This window comes from Ceratotherium simum, chromosome 19, assembly GCF_057802395.1.
Source record: "Ceratotherium simum simum isolate JZ-2026a chromosome 19, ASM5780239v1, whole genome shotgun sequence".
Lineage (NCBI taxonomy): Eukaryota > Metazoa > Chordata > Mammalia > Perissodactyla > Rhinocerotidae > Ceratotherium > Ceratotherium simum.
The window spans coordinates 16569231-16592979 of NC_141918.1; the positions used below are offsets into that span (position 1 = coordinate 16569231).

At 37.5% G+C, this 23749-nt stretch overlaps 1 protein-coding gene across 1 annotated transcript in view; it reads left to right on the forward strand.

Moving 5' to 3' along the window:
- The first annotated feature begins 11354 nt into the window (after positions 1–11354).
- Positions 11355–23749, forward strand: part of LOC101395820 (D(2) dopamine receptor-like) — a 39367-nt gene continuing 26972 nt past the window's right edge. Inside the window, 2 exon segments of the mRNA XM_014781043.2 lie at positions 11355–11438; positions 14637–14804. Coding sequence (XP_014636529.2) covers positions 11355–11438; positions 14637–14804 — 252 coding nt within the window.

Genomic DNA, 23749 nt, shown 5'->3' on the forward strand with positions numbered 1-23749 from the left:
TTTGGATCATATATCTTGCCTGGCTCTTGCTCTTCTGTGTCTAGTTTGCATTGTGTGATAAAGGTTCTGTGCCCCTCGCTCTGGCTCCTCATCCCCATCATCTGAGTACCAAGGCATTTTGGAATGCTTCTCTCCTGCGATGCCCTACTTTGCCTTGGACCCCCTCCATTGCACCAAATTATGATAAGTTGAAGGAATTTAGGTGCTCCTGTTACACTGGCCAAATGAATAGCTTAAAGGAACCCGCACGCCACTGATTGCCATATGCTGTGTTTTAGTTCACTAAGGTACGGCTTAACAGCTCATACCACGAAACCTCCTGAGTCTCAGTTGCCTGAGGTTGCTTGGCACGAACAAAAAAGGAAAGGAAAGCTTAAAGTACCCCCTGAAAAACTCTCAACTCAACAATTTTCTAATAACCCATACCCTTATACTTAGTCACACCATTAAATATTTATTTTCATCTATTCTAGCATTTAATTATCAGCTGATTCTTTTTATTCTTTTCTTTTTCCCATTTGTTTTTCTGAAGACATGGTAATTTATTAGAAAATAATGGTATAAATAAAACAACTTCTCACACATGGAACGTTGTGAGAAAGAGAGGTACACGTTAGGTTGATTAGACCTTCAACAGTCCTTTATAACTAAGAAAAAGGTCACATGGTATTCCATTAGCTTACAAAGATTTTCTTTTCTACGTGTTTATGATACCAGACAAAAGATTTTTTAAAAGAATCTGTTTTTAAAATTCAAATGAGCTACTATGAAAAGCTTCTATTTAGTGATATCCCCTAGAATGTAAATTCCACAAGAGCAAGGGCTTTATACGCTCATTTCCCACTATGTCCCTTGAAGAGTGCCTTAGTCCGTTATCAAAAATTATTGAATGAATAGATGAATATATGAGTCTTTCTGGCCTTGATGCTCAATAATATGTTAAATTATGATCAAGAAAGACTGATTTTATTCTGCTCTTGTATTCTCTAGTCACTGTAGTAGCGAGCAATTCTGGTAACCTCTGGTAAATTCACTTACAGAAAGAAATTTAACCTCTTGTAATAGTTTCCTATGAATGTTGTAACAAAATGGGTGTCTTACCATAGAAATTTATTCTCTCACAGTTCTAGAGGCCAGAGGTCTGAAATTAAAAAGTGTCAATAGGGCTGTGCTCCCTCCCTCTAAAGGCTCTAGGAGAATGCTTCCTTGCTTCTTCCAGCTCCTGAAGGATCCAGGTGTTACTTGGCTTGTGGCTGCTTAACTCCAATCTCTGCCTCCACCTTCGCATGGCCTTCTCCTTTTCTCCCTGTATGTCTCTCCTCTTTGTGTCTCTTTTAAGGACATTTATCATTGGATTTAAGGTTCACTTGGATAATCCAGGATATCTTGAGATTTTTAATTTCGTCTGCAAAGACCCTTCTTCCAAATAAGCTCACTTTCATGGATTCCAGGGGTTAGGATGAGGGCATATATAGGGGGCCACCATTCAACACATTACACTAGCCTAGTATCAAGAATAGTAAAGCTGTGCTTCAGCTAAACAGACAGTAGGCTTGAAACAGCACTCTAATGGAGTTCTAGAACTTCACTGATATTGTCTCAGTGCTAAGCTGGAGATGGAGAGAGAAGGAAAAGCCCAGTAGCTGAGCTCGGGGATCCTACTCTGCCTTCACGTCCACATCACACACATCTCATCTGTCTCAGCTTTTCATATTTTAGGCTTCTTTTTAAAATCTGGTTTGGAAGGTTCTAATCAACAAATATTTTGAAAACTAAGAATAATAACTTTATGGAGACAGAGTTGATACTCCTCTTTTCTTTGTCCCAGACCATACCCATGTCAAGTGACTCGACAATTCTGAAATATGCAGGGGCTTCTTGTAGTTGAAGAACAATTTTTTTTCCTTGAAGTAAAACAGGTAACAATGTTTAAGTACACTGACATACTCTAAAGTTGATTAACATCCCTAGGGATTTGTAGATTTGTACCTTTAGGGAAGCTGGAAATACTTTTTTCAGCTCCATTTCCCTTAGAGTCTACAGAGGTACAAAAGACTTATGAAAACACATACAATGATTAAGGTCTTAGCCTCCATTTTTAAAGGGTATGGAGGAGATAAGATTTTTAAATTGCTCTTTAGAATCCTTCATCACCATTCCCTGGCAGCAAAGGTATCAGTTTCCCATGTGGAACATGCCTCACTCACTAACAATGCCCAAGGCAGACAAGAAAGTTATCGTAATCAGATAAGAATCCTTCCTTTCAAGTGGCTTTAGAATATTATAAAGTGACATGGAAAAATTACCAAGTCAATATCCAACACAGAGATGTAATAGAGACCACATTTTCTGATAAAAATGCAATGAAATAAAATGAATACCAGAAATAGAAAACAAACAAACAAAATAAAACACATAGTTTGGGATGAAAAAACTCTCTATCATTTAAATTATGCTGGGATTAAAAAGGATATCAAAACCAAACTTTTAACATGTATAAGAACTATGTTTAAAACATTATAACTCAAAAGTTTCTTATTTTAGAGAAGACCTTTCAAAGTAAGGACTAAAATCCAGAAGCCTAAAAAGAAAAATAAATTTGGCTACATGGAAACCAAAATTTTTTATATAGAAATATTAAAATAAATACATAAATATGTAAAGTCAAAACACAAATGGCAAATGAGGGAAAAATAATATAACAGACAAATGGCCAGTTTCCTTATTATATAAAAATCTTTTGTAAGTGTAAAAAGATCAACACACAAATTAAACAAAGAGAAAATAGTATGAACATGCATTTCATGAACAAAGAATTAGAAATGGTTTATAAACATATGAAAATAAGCCTAATTTTAATCATAATTTTAGAATGCAAATTAAAATCATAATGACTAGTAAATTTTACTTGTTTGACTGACAAAGATTACAATGCCTAATGAGACACTGTTGATAAAGAATATGGGTATTGGGCCAGCCCAGTGGCTTAGCGGTTAAGTGCCCGGGCTCCGCTACTGGCGGCCCAGGTTCTGGCCCAGGGTTCGGATCCCGGGCGCCCACAGACACACCGCTTCTCCGGCCACACTGAGGCCATGTCCCACATACAGCAACTAGAAGGATGTGCGACTATGACATACAACTATCTACTGGGGCTTTGGGGCAAAAAAAAAAAAGGAGGAGGATTGGCAATAGATGTTAGCTCAGAGCCGGTCTTCCTCAGCAAAAAAAGAGGAGGATTAGCACAGATGTTAGCTCAGGGCTGATCTTCCTCACAAAAGAAAACAAAAGAATATGGGTATTCCCTAGGTAGTAATGAAAAATAACCCAAAGCCTTTGGAAAGTGATTTGGCAATATCTAAAACACGCAAACTTTTTGATCTAACAATTCAAGTTATTGGCATTTATCTTGAAAATATGAGTATGCAAATATACATATTTGTGCATCAATATATGCAAAAATATCTTTCTCTGTAGCATCAATGAGATAGGTTTGGGGGCAGGAGGGAGATTGACACATTTTTGTTCTCAGTTTAAATGTTTTTTACCAACTGCATGCCTTATTGTCATGGTATAAATAAACAAGCAACTAAATGAATAAGCAAATAGACAAGTAAGTCAGAAAAAAGTGAAGAAACAATAACTGCATCTCTTGTGTGTGGAAAGCAAAGTAAGAACACAGATTCAGTGAATTTCAGGGAAAAGGCTAGGGCAATATAAAGTCAGACTTGGCGGGGCAGTAGGAAATAGTCTCCTCAACTGGAGTAGCTTAATGGAAAAGATGGAATTTCACAAGCTATTTAAATAATCTGAGAGAGATTTGAAGATTCTTCCCCCACCACAATACACACACACACATTCATGATGTCTTTTTTTTTTTTTTTTTTAAAGATTTTTTTTATTTATTCAGTTTTTTTCCCCCCTAAGCCCCAGTAGATAGCTGTATGTCATAGGTTCACATCCTTCTAGTTGCTGTACGTGGGACTCGGCCTCACGTTGGACGGAGAAGTGGTGCCTCCGGGTGCTCCCGGGATCCGAACCCGGGCCGCCAGCATCAGAGCGCGCGCACTTAACCGCTAAGCCACGGAGCCGGCCCCATTCATGATGTCTTAAACACAGAAAAGATATGTAATCCAAATTAATGTATAAATGTCTATAAAAATTATATTTTTTTGTGAGAGTTATAAAAGCTGTCATTCAAATAAAAGAGGAATGTGCTTGGATTATTGAAGATTGTCTCCTTTCCTCTGCCCCATGTCCAACACACAAAACAAGAATGACTGAACTTGACTAATACTGGCCATATAGAATTCTCCATGCTAAACAAGCCTTTGACAAATGGCATGTCTTTCAAGGTAGATAAATCTAGACCCAATGTTAGCAGGCCTTAAAAACATCAGCCCATCTTTATCTTTGATGGCTCTATGTTAGCAGGAAAACGTTCTTTTTCAGTCGAATGCATTTAAATGATAAATAAATAGCTGTGAACTGAATCCTAGAAGGAAAAAGAAAAACAAAAAACAATCACTTTTGATTTTTTGATATGACATATTAAAGATTTTCTTGAACTTCAAAACAATATATACCATATGCTTTATAAGCTATAGCTGTGGAGACGAAGTTCTTAGTAAATAAAAACGAAAAACAAAATAAAATAATGGAAATAAGATGGCTTCTAAACAGTGAATTTTCTATTCAGAATCAGAGTTGAAAGTTACGTTAAAGATTAGTTAATTGCATATCCGAATTTCTCTGCTGAAATCTACGCTGAGTTGATTGTCCAGTATGATTGAATGCCTAGTGATGATCAACAATCAGGGCCCTACGTGTAACACAGTAGAACCACAGGTAGCCCATGTTTTATAGATTACATGTGTTCCTTGATCCCAACAAATATAGAAATTCTGAAAATACTAATAAGGGTTGACATGAGAAGTAATATAAAATTAGGGATTAGAGTCTGTAATTTACTTGTCAATTGATTTTCCTATTTATTTAGCCCACATCAATATATTAATTTATACATTTAAATATTATAATAGCTTATTATAGTTTCAGCAAAAAGAATCCCTGTTGTTAATAATAACAGATCTATTGTGTCTTTTGTATAACTATGCAGGGAGTCCAGATGGAATTGGACAAAGAAATGATGGAGATGGATTTAATAAAAAAGAGAACACTGAAGATGACTGGTGGTACTGGACAAGGGAAGGAGAGAAAAAGAAAGAAAACAACAGTGAAATAACTAGATAATTTTATCAACTACTCATTTTGGAGTTGAAGGAACAGCCTCCTCAACATCATTTTTTAATTTCTTTGGCCTCAGTTTTCTTATTTATAAAATGAGGGTGATCACAATTTTTGTTATCGTTCTTGTTAGTAATTAAATTACACGTCCCTCAAAATATGTTGTGAGTTTCTTACAGGTATTGAATACTTGATAATAAATTAATTCTTCTTATTCTCATTATCATTATCATCATCATCATCACTACTAAGAATCTCTCAATCTTCTCCCTCACTTAAACATAAAATATCCTGAAAACCATTGAAAAGTTAGTTTATTCAGTCCAGCTGTCCCCAACTTGTCCTGAAATACTCAACATGGAATAACCATCTACTCTAAACAAGTGGATTAATTTTAAAAACTCAAAGAAAAAAAACCCTAAAATTTCATTTTTTCTTATTCTGCCCTAAATCCTCCCTAGTCTCCAAACAAATCTCCTAAAAAAGTCTGCTTTTCTACTTATTTTCCTCTTCCTTTTCATTGATTCTGACCAAATGGAATGTGCCGTTTTGTTTTTTTTTCAAGAATCAATGCCTAACACTTCATAAGTTTGTGAAAAAAATATCAACTGATGAAGAAGAGCACCTTTTAAATTTTTCAATAAAAATGCAAAAGGACGAAGTTGATCCTTTCTACAGGCCGGCTGATCTGACCCTGCTTATTTCATAGGAAGTGTAGGAGCCCATATCCTTCACCCATTCTTTCACAGCACGCCCAGGAGACAGGCAGCAATGACCTAAACCATGTGCTGGTGCATTTCATGCACTAAAAGAAAAAATTTAAAACACCTGTTTTTATTTTTTCAGCCCCCTCCTTCAAGATATTTAAACATAAGTTCATAGTTTCCTGACAAAAGTTCAAAGTTTGCTTTAAAATGACAACATAGTAGAGCTGGCCACGTGTGTGTAACATTTTGAGTCCTCTTCTTCCAGGTAACCTCTGGTAACCTCTGTCTAAGGTCCTGGCTCAGAGTCCCAGACAGGGTTTTCAATAGCAAAATGAGTCAGTGTGGCTTTCCTGCTCCCCACCTTACCTGTCAGGGACAATTAGACAAGAAGTAAAATGTATACTCATGCGGAAGAGCCCCTTGGATGAGGTGCCCCACCTAAGTGCCCTCAGACCTGGTGTCTCTTCCCTTGGAGGCATTTTCCAGGGAGTCTCAGGAGGAGACAGTTCTGCTGGTATTTTTTCCAGAGGAATATTCTGGCAGTTTTCTCTGAATTCTCCCTTTTAAAAGCTCTTTCAAGACTTTGAGTTACATAGGGGAGAAAATTCAATTAGATAATAATGATCTTCAATATCCACTAATCCACATTTTTACCAAGGCGTGTCTACCCAGGCTGAAGGTAGGCTTCACCATTTCATTGTTCAAGCTTGGAATCTCTTGATGGCGAAACAAAGCAATTAATATGTTGAAACATTGAGTAGATTCAGACTTTCATTTTTTCATTTACTGAAGAGCTTTTCTTGAATTATCCCATCTCTGTCTGTCTCTCTTCATTTTCTGGTTGCCAATCTTTGACCTGATGTTTGAGGCTAGGAAGTGATGAAGGAGGTGGGGTGCTTTTGGCTTTTTGACCCAACCAAAAACCAGAATGGCCTTCTTTATGCAGCTTATGTGAAATAGGGAGTTTTGACATTTTAACCACAGAAGGAATCTTTTACCAGATTTTCTAGAAATGATCTGAAACAACTTAAAATTTCTTGGAAACACAAAAGCATGAAACAAAATTATTTACTTTGAAAATGTTCTTTGTTTATTTATTTGGGTAACTATGGACCGCATTGCTTCTTCATAGTTATGTACTGCAGAGAAAAATTCTACATGTTTGGATGTACAGTGAATGACAGCTGGAACTGAACCTCATCAAATCATACTTTGTTTAGAAAACTTAAATAAGAATTTACTAAAAATGAAGAGTAAAAAAGGAGAAAACCTCCGAGAACAGCACACAACTAGATGTTTCAAATACTCATGCTTTTCAGTGCCTGTAAACAAAAACACTGTGACTAGTACTGTGTATTCAGCCTTTGTCTATAAATGCTAAGTTTATTATATTTCATTCTAATATCATTGGACTGTTGCATGGTTAAGGCCATATCTCCCTATGCTGCAAATTATCAGGGGAAAAGAACGTACTGAGACCAGAAAGCCTAGAAGCTGGTGCTTAGCAAAGCAGGAGAGAGAACTTCTGACTCTCTCTGGGCCCTGCTTTTTATTATAGGAAGGGAGGAAGACAGGGACAGACAGGGACAGCAGATAGAGAGGAAAGAGGAAGAGACAGAGAAGTTATCCTGGACCCTTGCTACTCAGAATTGCGGTTCCTGACGTAGTAATGTCATCCTCTTACAAATACAGAATCTCAGGTCATAGGCCCTAATGATTCAGAATCTGTATATATACACAAGTGATTCACATGCACATTAAAATTTGAGGAGTATTTCAAGAAGAAGACAAGTCAGTTATATTTTATTGTGAAATTAACTAGCCGTGTGTTACCCTATGGATCAATTCCTTTCTTTTTTTTTTTTTTAATTCTTGAGACTTTAAAAAATCTGATTTAAATTTCATAGGATCATCTCAAATCTTCAGACAATGAAAGAAAAGGTTATTGTCCGGAAAAAGCAGCTTCCTAAGGTCATGATGGTGAAGCAGCAGTAAATACGGGGGCAGTTCAAGAGCCCAGTGGATCTCAGAGAATAAAAGATGAGGGTCTGAGGTTTGGCTGTTCCTCTTCCTGTGGAGATTTTGTTTGACATTGAAGCAGAACACATTAAGGGTTGATTTTATTAAAGATCACGTCATGGGTGGTCTTTAACGTCCAGGAGTGTTCAGGCTTTGAGTAATCAAAACACACATAAAATCAAGATAGATTCCAGAATGCCAAATTATTTGTTCTTTTACAATGAGAAATACAGCCATCATCTTCAAGTAGGCAAGGTCAGTCCAGTTGAATATGAAGCCAATGTACAATTTTGAAAGAGGTTTGTACATACCAGATTCCTCCAAAAAGGAAAGTAGACAACATTGCAATTAGGTAGTTGAAGGAAAGTCCTTTCTTTTGGATAACTTTTGACTATGGTGCCAGAGACACTTAAGACAGTTTTGATTAACTTCAATATCTCCTTTGGACTCCTGCATCTCCATAGGACAGTCCTACAGGCACATCCATTTTTGTATCTTTTTTTCCATTCCCCACTGAGCTGTGCTGTCTTTTGTTAATGCCTTATTTTACTTCCTCTGTAGATATGTTAATATAATTTTCTAGGCCACAGGTTTATTCCAATAAATATAACTTAAATTTGGGGGTCGGCCCTGTGGCATAGTGGTTAAGTTCGCACACACTGCTTTGGGGGCCTGGCGTTCGCAGGTTCAGATCCTGGGCACAGACATATGTACGGCTCATCAAGCCATGCTGTAGCAGGTGTCCCACATACAAAATAGAGGAAGATGGACACAGATGTTAGCTCAGGGCTAATCTTCCTCAGCAAAAAGAGGAAGATTGGCAAAAGATGTTAGCTCAGGGCGAAACTTCCTCACCAAAAAAAAAAAAAAAAAAAAAAAATGGCTTAGATCAGTGTTTGTTAAAATAAAGTCATAGGTACATGCATCAAAATCACAGAGATGTTAAATAATTCAGCTTTCTGGCCCCACCCAGAACCACGAAAGCAGAACTAACTGGGAAGGTGCCTGGGAATCTGCATTTTTAAAACCCCTCAAATGATATTTATCTATGCAACTAAAATTTTTAATCATTGGCTCGGTCTCTACTCTGATTGCTGAATTATAAAAAACCTATACCTAACAATTTAAAAGTTGCTTGAGGCTGGTGCTTTTAGTGTAGGCTGACTTTTCCAACTGAAATTCATCGTTTAGTTTAACTCTCAGAGGAATAATTTATTTGAAGTTCTTAGAATATTCTTCATTCTGAGGCCTTCAAATAGTAATTACAAGTATATGATCATTTTACATCACCAGAAAATTTCAAACCTGAATCTACTTCCACCTTTTTAAAACATGTCCATATACTATCCATACATGATAAAATGTAATCCCTCTATACATTCTTTTACCAACTGTTTTAAGTAACTACTGTATGTTAGACCCTTTCAGATGTAATTTTTAAAGATTTTTACTAAAGTTTATACCTTCAGTTATTTCGTATCCCTTTTTGTGAATTTCATTGACCAAATCTTTTTTGAGGATCTGTGTCATATATCAGAAATTACTGTATGTACCAAAAATTCACTGATGACTAAAACAGGATGCTGGCAATAAGAATTTAATGCATGATCTAGTTGCTATTTATAGCATATTTGAATGGAAAGAAATTTCTCCAAAACACAACTTTGTAAGAACTTTGGTTTCACCTAATCCTAATCAGCAAATCTTGCAAATAATAAGTGAGGTTAAGTTATAGCTGTTTCAGTTTCTATATTTAGCAATATCTGTAAGGCTATTCCTAAAAATGTCTAAAAATTGTTTTAAAATTTGTTAGAAATGACAGGCAGCAACTTATAAAGAGAAGTGCATTCAGTTTACTGGGCAAATTAGAAATGATCAGCAATAAATTATAAATACATGATTCTAATACCAAGAGCTGTCTCTTCAACACAGAGAAACTAGCCATAACCCTTGACCAGTGTAACCAAGGGTAAGTTCTACCGCTGTCTGGGTCCTCATCTCTTTTCCTCTTTTCCAACCCAAGAAATCCCTGCTGAACTGTTGCTTTTCGCAAGTAGTCAGGGTAAGGCTGGGAGAGGGCTGTAAGACGAAGTTTTGGTATGAAAAGTCATATCCTGCTTGGGATCCTGGTTAAAATTGATTTCTACTTTGAGGAGAGCTTGTATGCCAACATATATCCTAATCAATCCTACTGATACATTCTCTCCACTCTCCCCCCAGCTCCTCTCTGGAAGGCATTTAGGATAACCTCAGGTTAATTACATCAGGTCTAATATTCCCAGGGCAACCCAATGTTAGACAGAATACATACAATAGAAATCCAATTACAGTTTAGCATTCCATTTGATTTACTTATTTTTAAATTCTAGCAGATGTTAAATGGGTTCAATAAACTCAACAATAATTTAAATTCTCTACATTATATTTAAAGATTTTATTTATTCATTTTTTTCCCCCCAAAGCCCCAGCAGATAGTTGTATGTCATAGGTTCACATCCTTCTAGTTGCTGTACGTGGGACTCGGCCTCGCGCTGGACGGAGAAGTGGTGCCTTGGGGCGCGCCCGGGATCCGAACCCGGGCCGCCAGCATCAGAGCGCGCGCACTTAACCGCTAAGCCACGGAGCCGGCCCACTACATTATATTTAAAATAGTTCTGAGGAACTAAGTAAAATGTCAATTTCCCCCTGATTTGTTACTACATTGCATATTGCTTTCTGTGAGACTGTTAATTTTCCTGCCTCACAGCCACTGTCCTCATCAGTCCGCATTTATGTCCCCTAATTCTTTCAGATGCGGCTCCGAATGGGCTGAAGCTCCTTCTGACATTCCCAAAGGCATCGAGAGAGCCAGATCCTGACAGGAAGCCAGGAAGATGGACCAGCCATCCATTTGTTAATGTGTCACACTCGAATTACACATGGCTGGCTGCAAAATTAAATTGCTCTTTCAGGATATCAGCAGAGACATAGATACAGCATTATAGCTCTGTGTTCCTATTGTTTTCGGATCAGAAAATGCTTTACTTGTGTACCCTTGCTAAATTGTGTTCACTGAAAGTGCAGATTGAAAAGGGTATTGATTGCAGCTTTCCCCATGCCTGGAGTGGTTCTGTGGTTTCAGAATTGTACATTTAGAAGGAAAAAGTGTGTGTTTCCAGACTTGGCACCTGGAAAATTCCGGAAACCTTTAAAGACAAGGACTGATAATGAGATGATGTTGTTCAACTTCCTGGTAGTGATCTGTGCAGCTGTGCCCATTCTCCCCTTCCTAATCTAAAGTGCTGCATTCAGCCTTAATAATTCTTCCCTGTATAATACTCAGGCCTGCAAATACAGTTGGTGCACCCGTAATAATGGCTGCTCTACCTACAGCGTGATCAAGAGATGGAAAGCAGCGGCCTAATAGCTAGCACGTTTTGGCAACAGATCAGCACTGATAACTTCAGTGAGTCAACTTTCCCTACGCAGGTAAATACAGATGAAATTGCCATCAGTTGCAAGGGATTTCAATTATGCTTGAAACAAGGTCAAAACCAAATTATTTAAGAATGTGGAAATAAATAAAGACCACCCAAATGAGAATAAAGGGAGGCTATTTATTCATAGCTAGCTATAGCAAGGGAGTTAGTCACCATGACTTGCCTTTGGCAGAGACTCCAAGGCAGGCAGAGGGATGAAAAAGCTTAATAATCAAAGTGGGGGAAAAAAGGCTTCAGGTGTGTTCTGTTTGGAGGGCATTGGCATCGGGAGGCGGGAGGCAGGCTAACTAGAAGAGGGGCAGCCTAGTAGAATATTTGGCTTTCTCTGGTTGATCCTGAGTCGGAAGCAGGGGCAAAAAGCAGGGAAGTTGGCAGTCATTGAGCAACTCCTGAGCATCCTGGGCCAATTGCTGCAGAGGCTGTGGTCTGGCTTCCTTGACTAGTTCCACAGAGGTTGTGGGTCAGAGTCCTATTGTTATATATGATACCTGACCATTGTCCATTTGTATATTCAGCCTCTCAAGAGTTTTTTCCATTCAGGAATTAAATTTGCAGGCTAGTTACTGCCGTGATAGCAGCATTGTTAACTCCTCTTGTCCAAAGATGGTGGGTAAACATAACATCAAATACTTCTTTTTAGGGTTTAGGATCACTCACCTCAGAGGCTCATGATATCAACATATTGAAAATGAACAAAGTGTTCATAGTCTCTCTGAATTGTCACTACAGAGGCAAGCAGTCAAAACAGCTCTGAAAATAAATGAAGTAAACTTGAACTGTGAGAAACTGCACTCACACGCATCAGGGCTTTAGGGGCCAGATGATGTGCTGCTTTTTCAGTAGGTCGTGGAGGACCTCTCTATTGTAGGAAGGACTACCAGAGTTGAGAGGAGGAAGGGATCGGTGCGAACTAGCATGGTCAAGGAAGACTTTCATGGGGAATGTGTGGGTGAAGCAAGGCCATCCAAGATGACGCCTGGGCAGGGAGAGATCACATGGGGAGGCAGTTTATGTAGTGCAGATAAAATTGGTCAAGTCGTATACTTAGAGATGAGATGGTAAATTTGATACAGATTCCGCTATGGCAGAGTGATGGGAGAAAGAACAAAATGAAAGAAAGGTGTAGAAGATATCATAAAGACTGTGAAATGCAGTGCTATTGACAGGAAAAAAAAAAAAGGAAAGAAGTTGGTTTAGGAGAATGTTGTATTCAAATTTGGATGTGTTTTTTGGAGGTGACAGAAGCAGGATATTCAAAAGGAATTACCTTTAGGCAGCTGGACATGTCCTACTGCATTTTAAAATGGGATATCATGACAAGTATATATCTGAAATACCCAGGGAAGTAATATTCTGAACCTGTAAATACATTCCTTTAAGGGAGAGACTATATAGAAAAAAAACACAAAACTCTTGAAACTTGAGTAATCGTCATGTCACTGACGAGGTGCCTGGAGAAACTCAGAGTGGGGTTTGGAAGCAATTAACTGCTTTTCCAGGTTGTTTCTTTTCCTTTTGTGTGTTAAGGAGATGTAACCACAGGCCATCCTGAAACTGACCAAGTGAGGCACTCAAAGGAGATGTAAGCAGCAGCCATCCTGAAACTGACCAAGCCAGGATATAACCACTAGCCATCCTGAAACTGACCCAGCCTCACCACAAGAGCTATGCCCATGACCTTTGCCTTATCTTTAATGCAAAGATCTCTCCAAGAGGAGCTTAGGTCTCATTATGTGGAAGCATGTTCTCCAGCTGAGCCTGTCCAAGCGAATACCTGCCTCTCCCTTTTGAATGTTCATTCCCCAACCAAATAAAAGTTCCTGCTTTCCTTTGTTCGGGGGCTCCATGACTTTGGAAATGATCCCTCATGGCCTCCTATTTGCTGCAAATACACTTGGCGAGACAACTTCCACTGGTGTAGAGCCTTATTTAACTCACCAAGAGGCGGGCCCACTTGGTTTGGTATCAGTCACACAAGGTGAAAGGAGAGATAAGAATTTGTGAAGGATTCAGAGAGGTAGGACTAGAAATTCACATATGGTAGTACCAAAGAATCTTGGGAAAGTCCATAAAGATGATGGGGGTAGGGGTCATGTCACATGATTTGAAGTAATCAGGACGAAGAACCACTGCAGAAAACACTGTATAAAATGCCCTGACATAATACTTTGAAATGTTCTTTCATTAGCTGATAAACTAAAAATACTATATTTTAAACACAAGATGAATTTTAAGAGTATCACTGTAAAGTTTGCAGCTTTGCCTCACATGAAAATTGAATACACAGAAAAGGAGCACTGGCTGTCTCTGTTTAGAAGCCTGCAAGCTAAATTATTTATACATAATTAAAATGAACAAATCAACTGAAGAAGTTACCATTCACACATCCCCAATAAATAAATAGCTGGTTATGTGGGAAGATGGGAAAATATATTATAAATACCAATGATTTCAAACCAGTAGCAATTGACTTCAATTTTTTTAATGTATAATTACTGATATCAGAGGCAGTTTGTGTAAATTTTACTGAAACACACTGAGTTGGGAAGAATTATGAAATGTATAAGCACGGAATAATTAGATTATATATTGTTGAGAGAACTAGTGACACAATTTTTCTAAGAATGAATCTTCTTTCCACACCTTTCAAAAAGGGACGCTCCTAAGCATTGAAACTCTGCTATTTTGTTAGAGCCAAGCGGTTTGATTTTTATTTTATCTCTCCCACCAAAATCTGCATAATAAGAGATTAGGAAGGAGTTTAAAACAAACGCTTCTTCCAACCCATTCCAGGTATCTCAGACTCTTCATTATTTTTTTTTTTTTGGTAAGTATATAGATGACACTCATAAACTAAATATGATCACTACATGAGAAAAGCTATACTCTAAATCTGTTGGTGAATATGAAAATTGGTAGATAAGAAGCAAGAGGTGTCACAATTTCAAATATGCATACTGACGACCTACTATTACACTGTTAGAAATTAACCGTGCAAAATGGTTTGTGTGACTTGCTTATGCAAAGTAAAATGTTGAAGGCATCTTAAGCATCTAATAATAAAAAAAATAGTCAAATAGTAAATTATGGCATATCTACATTATTCAGTAGTTGTCAGCTATTTAAAAGAATGAGCCACTTAGAAAATAAAAGTATGATACATTGTAAAAATAAAAACACATCCCAGGACACCCCTCCAGGCCCCCGTAGAACTCCCGAGATCCCGCGAGATCAGACTTCCTCCAGGAAGAGCGGGAGCGGCAGCGTCGCCTCAGGCCGCGTTCCGTCGTCCTCGCAGCTCTCGGATGCAGAGTGCGTTCAGCCCCGTCCTTTCCCTGATAGCGGCTGGAGAAAGGTATGTAGGCTATGATGTCGTGTCAGTAAATATTATTATACATACACATAGAAAATTGAAAAGTAGGTCTTGGAAAGATACTTCTCAAACTGTTAATGGTGGTTTCCTCAGCAATTCTTTAAGGATGGTCTAGGAAAGATTTGAGGAAGTTCTGCTCGTTCATTTATGCAAAATCTGTAAGTTTAATTACTTACATTTTTATAATTTGTTTTTATTATTGTCTTATTCCTGTCTCTTGTTTACAGTTTTTTTGAGATAAGTTTTCTATTAAGCGTTGAATTATATGAGTTTTGACAAACACGTACGTCCAGGTAATCCACACCCTTATCAAGATAAGGAGCATTTCCCTCAGCTCCCTACCCTTTCTCAAACAATTTTCACCTGTCCGAGGCAACCACTGTTCTGAATATTTACACTAAAATTTAGTTTTGCTGTTCTATATATGAAATCATACAGTAAGTACTAATTTGTGTTCAATTTCTTGAGGTCAGCATAATGTCAATGAGATTCTTCCATCTTGTTGCATGTATCAGCAGTTTATTCCTTTTTATTGCTGAGTAGTGTACCATTATATGAATGTATCCGAAGTCATCAGTCCACTCGCATGCCGATAGACGAGGGTTATTTCCAGTTTTTGATTGCTGAATAAAGCCTCTTTGAATAGTCTGATATAAGCCGTTTTTGGAGGTATATTTTTATTTCTCCTAGGCAAATGCTTTGGGCATATTTCTCATTGGAAATATATATATATATTTTTCCCCCAAGTGGAACTGCTGAGTCATAGAGTAGGTGGATATTTAATATTAGAAATAACTGATAAGCAGCTCTCCAAAGTGGTTTTAAGATTTTACACTCCAAACTGCAGTGTTTTAGAGGGTTGTAGTTGTTTATATATTTATGAGCATTGTTATCATCAATTTTTTTAGCATTAGCCATTCCAGTGGTCTTAATTTGTATTTTCCTAATGATTAGTGATACTCTGTACTTTTTCATGGGCTTATGGGCCCTCCTTGAGTCTTTCTTATGAAGTGTTTATTGTCTGTTTCTTTTGGTCTTAGGAATTATATATGTATTTTGGATAAAAGTCCTTTGTTACATATACATTTGCAAGTATTTTCTCTCAGTATGTGGCTTACCTATTTATACTTCTTAGCAGTGTCTTTTGACAAAAAAAGATTTGTTTTTCATGAAATCTGTTTTCACTTGTTTTTCTTTTAAATTTATCACTTTCTGTGAACTAAGAAATATTTGTCTATTACCATGTCATAAAGATATTTCCATCATGTTTTCTTCTAGAAGCTTTATAGTTTCAGCTTTTATTTTAGGGCATGATCCGTCTTGAGTTAATTTTTTCTGTATGAGATAAATGTCAAAGTTTTTTTTTTATATTGATATCCAGCATCATTTGTAGAAAATATTCTCCGTCTCCCACTGAATAGGGGAATTGGCACTCTATTTCTTGATATATTTGCTTATTCTCATGTCAATCTCATACTGTCTTTATAATAACTTCATAGTAAGCCTCAATGTTAGGGCCTATTTCTTTTCCAACTTACTATTTGTTTGTTTTTCAAGATTGTTTTTGACTATCAGAGGACCTTTGAAATTCCACTTATATTTTAGAAATAGCTTGTAAATTTCTATTTAAAAATATACTGGGGTTATGACTGGGATTGCATTGAATCTATAACTTTATTTGGAGATGTCAATTTAAGAGTATTGAGTCTTCTAATCTGTGAACGTGGATATCATTCAATTTATCTAATCTTCATTAATTTATCTTATCTGTTTTATTGTTTTCAATAGGGATATTTTAGGGATATTAGACAGCTTTAGTTAAAATTATTCTTGGGCCGGCCCTGTGGCTTGGTGGTTAAGTGCGTGCGCTGCGATGCTGGTGGCCCGGGTTCGGATCCCCGGTGCGCATCGAGGCACCACTTCTCCGTTCATCCTGAGGCCGAGTCCCGCATACAGCAACTGGAGGGATGTGCAGCTATGACATACAACTATCTACTGGGGCTTTGGGGGGAAAAAATAAAATAAATAAAATCTTTAAAATTATTCTTAAATATTTTATGTTTTTTGGTGCTATAAAAATAAAAAGTTTTTTTTCCTGAATTTCACTTTCATTTGTTTGCTTATAGTATATGGAAATATAGTTGACTTTTGTTTACTGATTTCGTGTTCACTTATTCAAATACCCATGTGCTACATTCCAAGCACGTGCCCAACATTCTATACCTCTTGAGTTTGTGCTCTTTATAGCACTGGGGGTTTCACATCCGTATTGCTATGACTTATGGTGCATTTTTTCCTGTGGTTCTGATTAAGAACTTAGTTGACATGGTTGAAAGAATATCAATGCTATGCTATTCCAGTCCTGATGAAACCTTCCCAATTTAATAATTGTGATTAATTACATTGCAATTTTTTTAGGTACATCCTATATATATATATATAACGTATAATACACACATATATAAATATATGCATACATTCATATATGTACATTCATATAAACATATACATATACATGCATATAATATAGTTATTATATATACAGTTAAGTATATATATGTATACGTATTCATATACATATAGATACACACACATATGTAATAACCACTCAGTTAATCAATAATTGTGATTATGGCTTACTGGGTAGCTCTGGGAAAACTGCTTAACTTCTCTGTGTTTCACTTACCATGTAAATAAAAATAACTCTGATCTATACTGGGAGGTTTACTAAGGTGAATAAAGATAGTTAAATTTCTTAGGGAGAATTTGAGCTAAATTTTTATGTACGTATCATACCAGTTGATATCGAAATATAATTTCTTACTCTCTCCCCCAAAGTGTGGCATTATTTGCTGTTTGTTTCTTCTAAAATAGTTCAGTGAGAACTGAACTTTTTTAAGATTGACCTTTATTAAGATTTATTTTTAAAGGCGGGAACATTAGAATTGCATATTGTTTTGGCCTGGAATAGAGCTTTGGTGTTTTATATTGTTATTATTTTGTGTAAATACCTTTCATGGTAGGGAGTCTTAGAAGGTTTTGATATGATTAGCTGTAAGGTTGTTTTCATAATGAAACAGAAATGTAAAGTCAAAGGCTAAAATCCTGGTTATAAGGTTTTTCTGCTTTTGTTTTCAAACGTTTTTTATTTTATTAAGAGGATTTGTGCTTGCCCAAATATCTTGATGTCTAAGTCTGTCAATTGCCTTTTGTCAGATTCTAAGACCACATAATTATAAATGGGAAAAGTTCTTATCTGAATAGCTTTCTGATCATCAGTTTGTTTACTGTATGGGTAACCATTGTGAATAATGTAATGAATATTGTATTTCCTGCTCTGCTCTTCCTTTCTTGCATGCTGTGATGATCCCAAAAGAAAGCAAAAATGTGTTGATGTAATTACACGTTCAGGGTAATATCTAGATGAGTTGAATGCAGTTTCTTATGCGTCTAAGGATATAAGCCTCTCAGTTAATCACAGTTGGAGTTATCCAACTGGTTATTTTATTTTATTTTTTTAAAGATTTTATTTATTTTTTGCCCCCAAAGCCCCAGTAGATAGTTGTATGTCACAGCTGCACACCCTTCTAGTTGCTGTATGTGGGACTCGGCCTCAGGCTGGACAGAGAAGTGGTGCCTCGATGAGCACCCGGGATCCGAACCCGGGCCGCCAGCATCGCAGCGCGCGCACTTAACCACCAAGCCACAGGGCCGGCCCATCCAACTGGTTATTTTAATTTCTTCTTATGCATTGGAGATTTTTTTCCTCCTTTGTTAGTCTTAGAAATAGAAAATATGCTCAGTGGACATCTTACCTCTTAACTCAAAAGGTATATCCCATTCTTACCCTGGTGTAAAATTTCAGTCTCTTTTTGTGAAAAATGAGGTAGTACTTTTAATATGCAGCTAGGCAGTCAGTACTGAAACAGAGACCTAGATCTTTGTGAACTTCACAAGTCATGACTCAGTTTTTAAAATGCAATGCCATCATTAATATTAAACACTTTGGAACCAAAGTAATGTTATCTCTGTGTCATTTCTTACCCGCTGAACGTAGTATGGTTATGAGTTGATAGTAGATGCAGACTGGGAAGTGACAGTGTAATGTCATTCCCTGCCCTCCACCGTTTAGTGTGGTTGGCTTCTCTGGGTCTGTTCTGTTTTGGTTTATTCACTTTTGTTCTATATCCCCTCTGGAAGGTTTGTAACCAAGTATGGATTTAATTATTGTTTATGCACAGACCAAAGTCTATTTTCCCTGGTGGTTAGTTCCCCACGCCCCACCCCACTATGTATTATTGTTGTTTCTCTTTTAACATTCAACTATTTTTCTTTAAGATTAAAAGTGAGAAAATATGTCTTTTTTCATTCATGGAAATATTAGCCATTTATATGGCTTTTCATTTTTGTGGGAAGATCTAAATCCTGTCTGATATCATGTTATTTCTGTCTGAAGAACTTCCTTTAACATGTCTTGTAGTGGAGGTCGGTGGCAGTAGATTCTCTCAGCTATTGATTTTCAGAGAGAGTCTTTATTTTGCTTTTAATCTTAGAAAGGTATTGTTCTGGGTATAGTATTCTTTGCTGGAAAGTTTTTTTTGTTTTGTTTTGTTTTTCAGAATACTTAAACACATTGCTGTAATTCTTTTGTCTTGCAAAGTTTGTGACAAGAAGTTGGCTGTAACTTTTTTTGTTCCTCTGTACATAATATGTCTTTTTTCTCTGGTTATTTTAAGGATGTTTCTTTTGGAAATTTGATTATGATGTGCTTTGGTGTCTTTATTTGGAGTGATTATTTGAGCTTCTTTGTTTTTGTGGGCATATAGTTTCCATCACGTTTAGGAAAGTTTTGGCCGTTATTTCTCCAAATGTTTTTTTCTGTCCCTGCCTTTGTTCCTTTCTCTCTAGACTGCAAAATATTAGACTTTTTGATCTTGTTCCACAGATCACTGATGTTTATTTATTTCAGTCTTTTATTTACTCTGTGGGTTTTATTTTAGATGGTTTATATGAATGTATTTTCAAGTTCACTGATCTTTTCTTCTGCAGTTAATCTAATTTGCTATTATACTATCACTCTCTTTTTCATTTCAGACACTATTTTTCTTCATGGACATTCCATTTGGGTCATATATCATTTTCATGTTTTTCTCTTTCTTCTTAAATATACGGAGCATATTTATAATAGCTATCTTAAGGTCATCTCTGTCATTCTGAGGTCTGTTTGTATTGATGGAGTTTTATTCTGGTTATAGGTCATATTTCCCTGCCTCTTGATAACTAAAGTGTTCTAGACATTGTGAATTTTACATGTTGTTCTCTGGATTTTCTTGGATTCTTTCTACCTAGTGTTGAACGTTGTCTGCCATGCAGTTTAGTTACTTGAAATTGTTTGATTTTTCAGGGCTTAGTGTTAAGCTTTTTTAAGGAGGGACTCGAGTATCCTTTAGCCTAGAACTGATTTAACCTCACTCCTAAGGTGATATCCTTCTAGGGGCTCTTCCCAGTGCTGTGTATGCCCTAAGATCTTTTCACTTTGGATAGTGAGAACTTTAAAACTATTCCAAGTGCAGTTTAACTACTGGGTTTTTTGGCTACTGCTGTCTAGGTTCTTTGTCTGGCCTCAGGTAGCTTCCTCTGATACAGGCAATGATTATTACTTAGCCAGAGATTTGAGAAAACTTTTCTTCAGATCTCCAGAACTCTCTTTCTGTAGCTCTCCTCTCAATGATACTCTGCCTTCCAAGTTCTAGTTGCCTTGGCTCCCATGACTTTCAGTTTCTGTTTCCTCAACTCAGCAAAACTGTTAGTCTTGGGGCTGGCCCTGTGGCATAGTGGTTAAGTGCGCGCGCTCCGCTGCTGGCAGCCGGTCCGGATCCCAGGCGTGCACCGACGCACCGCTTGGCAGGCCATGCTGTGGCGGTGTCCTATATAAAGTGGAGGAAGATGTGCACGGATGTTAGCCCAGGGCCAGTCTTCCTCAGCAAAAAGAGGAGAATTGGCATGGGTGTTAGCTCAGGGCTGATCTTCCTCTCTCACACACACACACACACACACGCGCGCAAACTGTTAGTCGCTGGATGCCCCTTCTCTGCACTGTGACAGTTGCCTCCAGACAGTAAGCTGGGACAATTGTGGGGCTCACCTCCTTTGTTTCCCTCTTTTCCAGGAAACAACCCTGGTGCTTTCTGTCATCCAGTGTCTGAAAACGTTGTTTCATATATTTTGTCTAATTTCCTAATTGTTTAAAAAGAGAAGGAAAATCCACTCCATCATTTCTGAAGCAGGCATTCTCCAAGAATTACATTTTAAAATATGTAACTGGGGCCCAAGCAGAGCTCTTATTAAAATTACGTCTGTCTCATTAACTTCCGTTAAAGCTGGAAGTTTGCTCCACTGCTTTGTAAGTTTTTACCAGTGATTTTTCAGAGGTTTTAATAAGTCCCATGTAGTTTTACTTACAGGCAAAACTTTTACATTGAGATTGTGCTGCCTCAAACCTGCAAACTCTTTATCTGTTCTGAATGTTGGCACTTAACTGGTTTTTTTCTGAAGAGTACTTAAATAGGACTATTTTAAGGCAAACAGAGCAAACAGTGCCAAATATTTTAAAACTTTTTTCTCTCCTTAAATTTTCCTCTGAAAACTAAATCAAGAGCTGAGCATGGGAACATCATAGTCTACACACCGTTTTTGACTGTTCTGGCTTCCCTGCGTTTCTGGGGGTATTGCTATACTTCATGCTAGAGCCCCACAGCCAAGCTCACTGTGAGCTTGATGCGTTGCCTTTGTATTAGAAAACGAGCTGTCACTGTGAGGATGGCAGACAGTGTCTTAGTGCTGAGAAGAAGATGTTCCCTTCCTCCCAGCTAATGCTGCCCCTGCTCCAGGGAGCACAGCTAAGAGTGTGACCCAGGCGCCTCTTCAGGTCCTTTGTATAATTGTATGTGGAACCCTTGTCCTCAACTTTGTAGATTTAGAAAATTTGTTGAGGAAGATTTCTTAAGGTGGTCTTCTTAAAAAATTCTAACACTTAAAAAAATTATAAAACACTAAAAATAAATAATAAAATAGCATAAACCTATGCTTTAGTACTACATAGTTTCCCCGTGTAGAATGCCAGTTTTTGGTTCCTGGGAGGAGATAGGTTGAAAATTGTCTACCCACAGCCTACAGAAAACTGAGTCTGGGCCTGCAATAAATGTTCTTGAAATCTTTGATGTCTCAGGAAACTAGGTGTGAACCGTTGGTCACAGAGAGCCTCAAAAATAATGAGTAGCACCAAAGTGTGTGCAACACTTTGGTGTCAAAAAAACAAAATTATGATGGAAATATTGTGTAGTGGTTGAGGACATGGGCCTTTCTAAACACCCTGATTGATATCCCAGCTCTACTGCTGCTTTTATAACGCTGCCCATCTCTAAGACTTAGTTATGATGCCTTCCAAATCGAATTGTTAGAGGAATTACATGAGGTAATTGGTTCATATTGTGCTTAGTACAGTACCGGTCACTGCTAGTTAATAAATGGTAGCCTTGTGAATAGAAATCATCATTGTCATCATTGTGATTATCATAATCATCATGGTCATCATAAATGCTAAATAGATGAATTCAGCACTATTTGTTGAATGTTTAATATATCTACCACTGTGCTAAGCACTGGATTAAGCTCTTCGAGTTAGGATCCAAATCCAAAATATAAAATTGAATATTTACAAATATGTAGACATACACATACAGTTCAGCAAAACTAATTTTTTTTGAAATCGTAAACAATGTCATAGTAAACTATTTTTAATAAAAGAAACTTGTTTGAAAATTTCAGTAAGGGATGTCATATGTCAATGGAAATTTTTTAGCTAAAATTAATTTTGAGGATTTTGTCTTTGAGTATTATCTTCCTAAATAAAGACACTCTATTTAAAGTCCGTAAGGACAGAGTTTGGAGCTCTGGGAATGGAGGAACATGCCCTGTCACTCCTCTTTCTGAATGAGGTATGGGGAGTAGACCACCCACGAAGGTGGCATATCTGTTGAGAAGGGCTGTCAGGCTGTGTGACTTGTATTCCTCTCTTGGGCCCAGAAGAACAAGTGATCATGTGATTGATAAGGCTCATTTTGGAGTTATGTTTTGTGTGTGTGTGTGAGGAAGATAAGCCCTGAGCTAACATCTGTCGCCAGTCCTCTTTTTGCTGAGGAATACTGGCCCTGGGCTGACATCCATGCCCATCTTCCTCCACTTTATATGAGACTCCGCCACAGCATGGCTTGATAAGCAGTGCGTTGGTGTGCGCCCGGGATCCGAACTGGCGAACCCCGGGCCGCCGCAGTGGAGCGCATGCACTTAACCGCTGTGCCACCGGGCCGGCCCCAAGGAGATAGGTTTTTTTGTCAAATGTTTGAGAGTTCACAATTACTTCTTCCCTAGGAATGGAGAAATACGTTCTTTTGCCCAAACCCTTTTCCCCAATTCTCTACCGACAACTTTTCCTGGGGCTCTTATCCTATTAATAGTTATCACTTATCACTGCAGTTCACACTTTTCTTGCCTTTCTCTCTCCATGATCCATAGCCTGAGGAAGAGTGAAACTTTGGATGAACTTAAACTTTATTCATTTGTGACAAAATTATTAACACCACGCAAATCATGATAAAAATCTAATTAGATACCAAGATTGATTATACTTTTAGTTCTGCCTTCTAGTTGATTACAGATCTTAATTAAGGCCTTGCATGGTGTTGAAAATATAATTCGTTGTATACGTAGCTGAGAATCCTCGAACACCGTCTCTGTTTTTTGTCCTGCAGAGTGATCTGGAGAATCTTTCATAGATGGGTCTAACTTTTCTATATGGGTGTAACTCTCTAGGACCTATGTCTTGGGATGTCCTCGTGGGGTCAGAGGAAAGCAGGGTCTTGTAACTA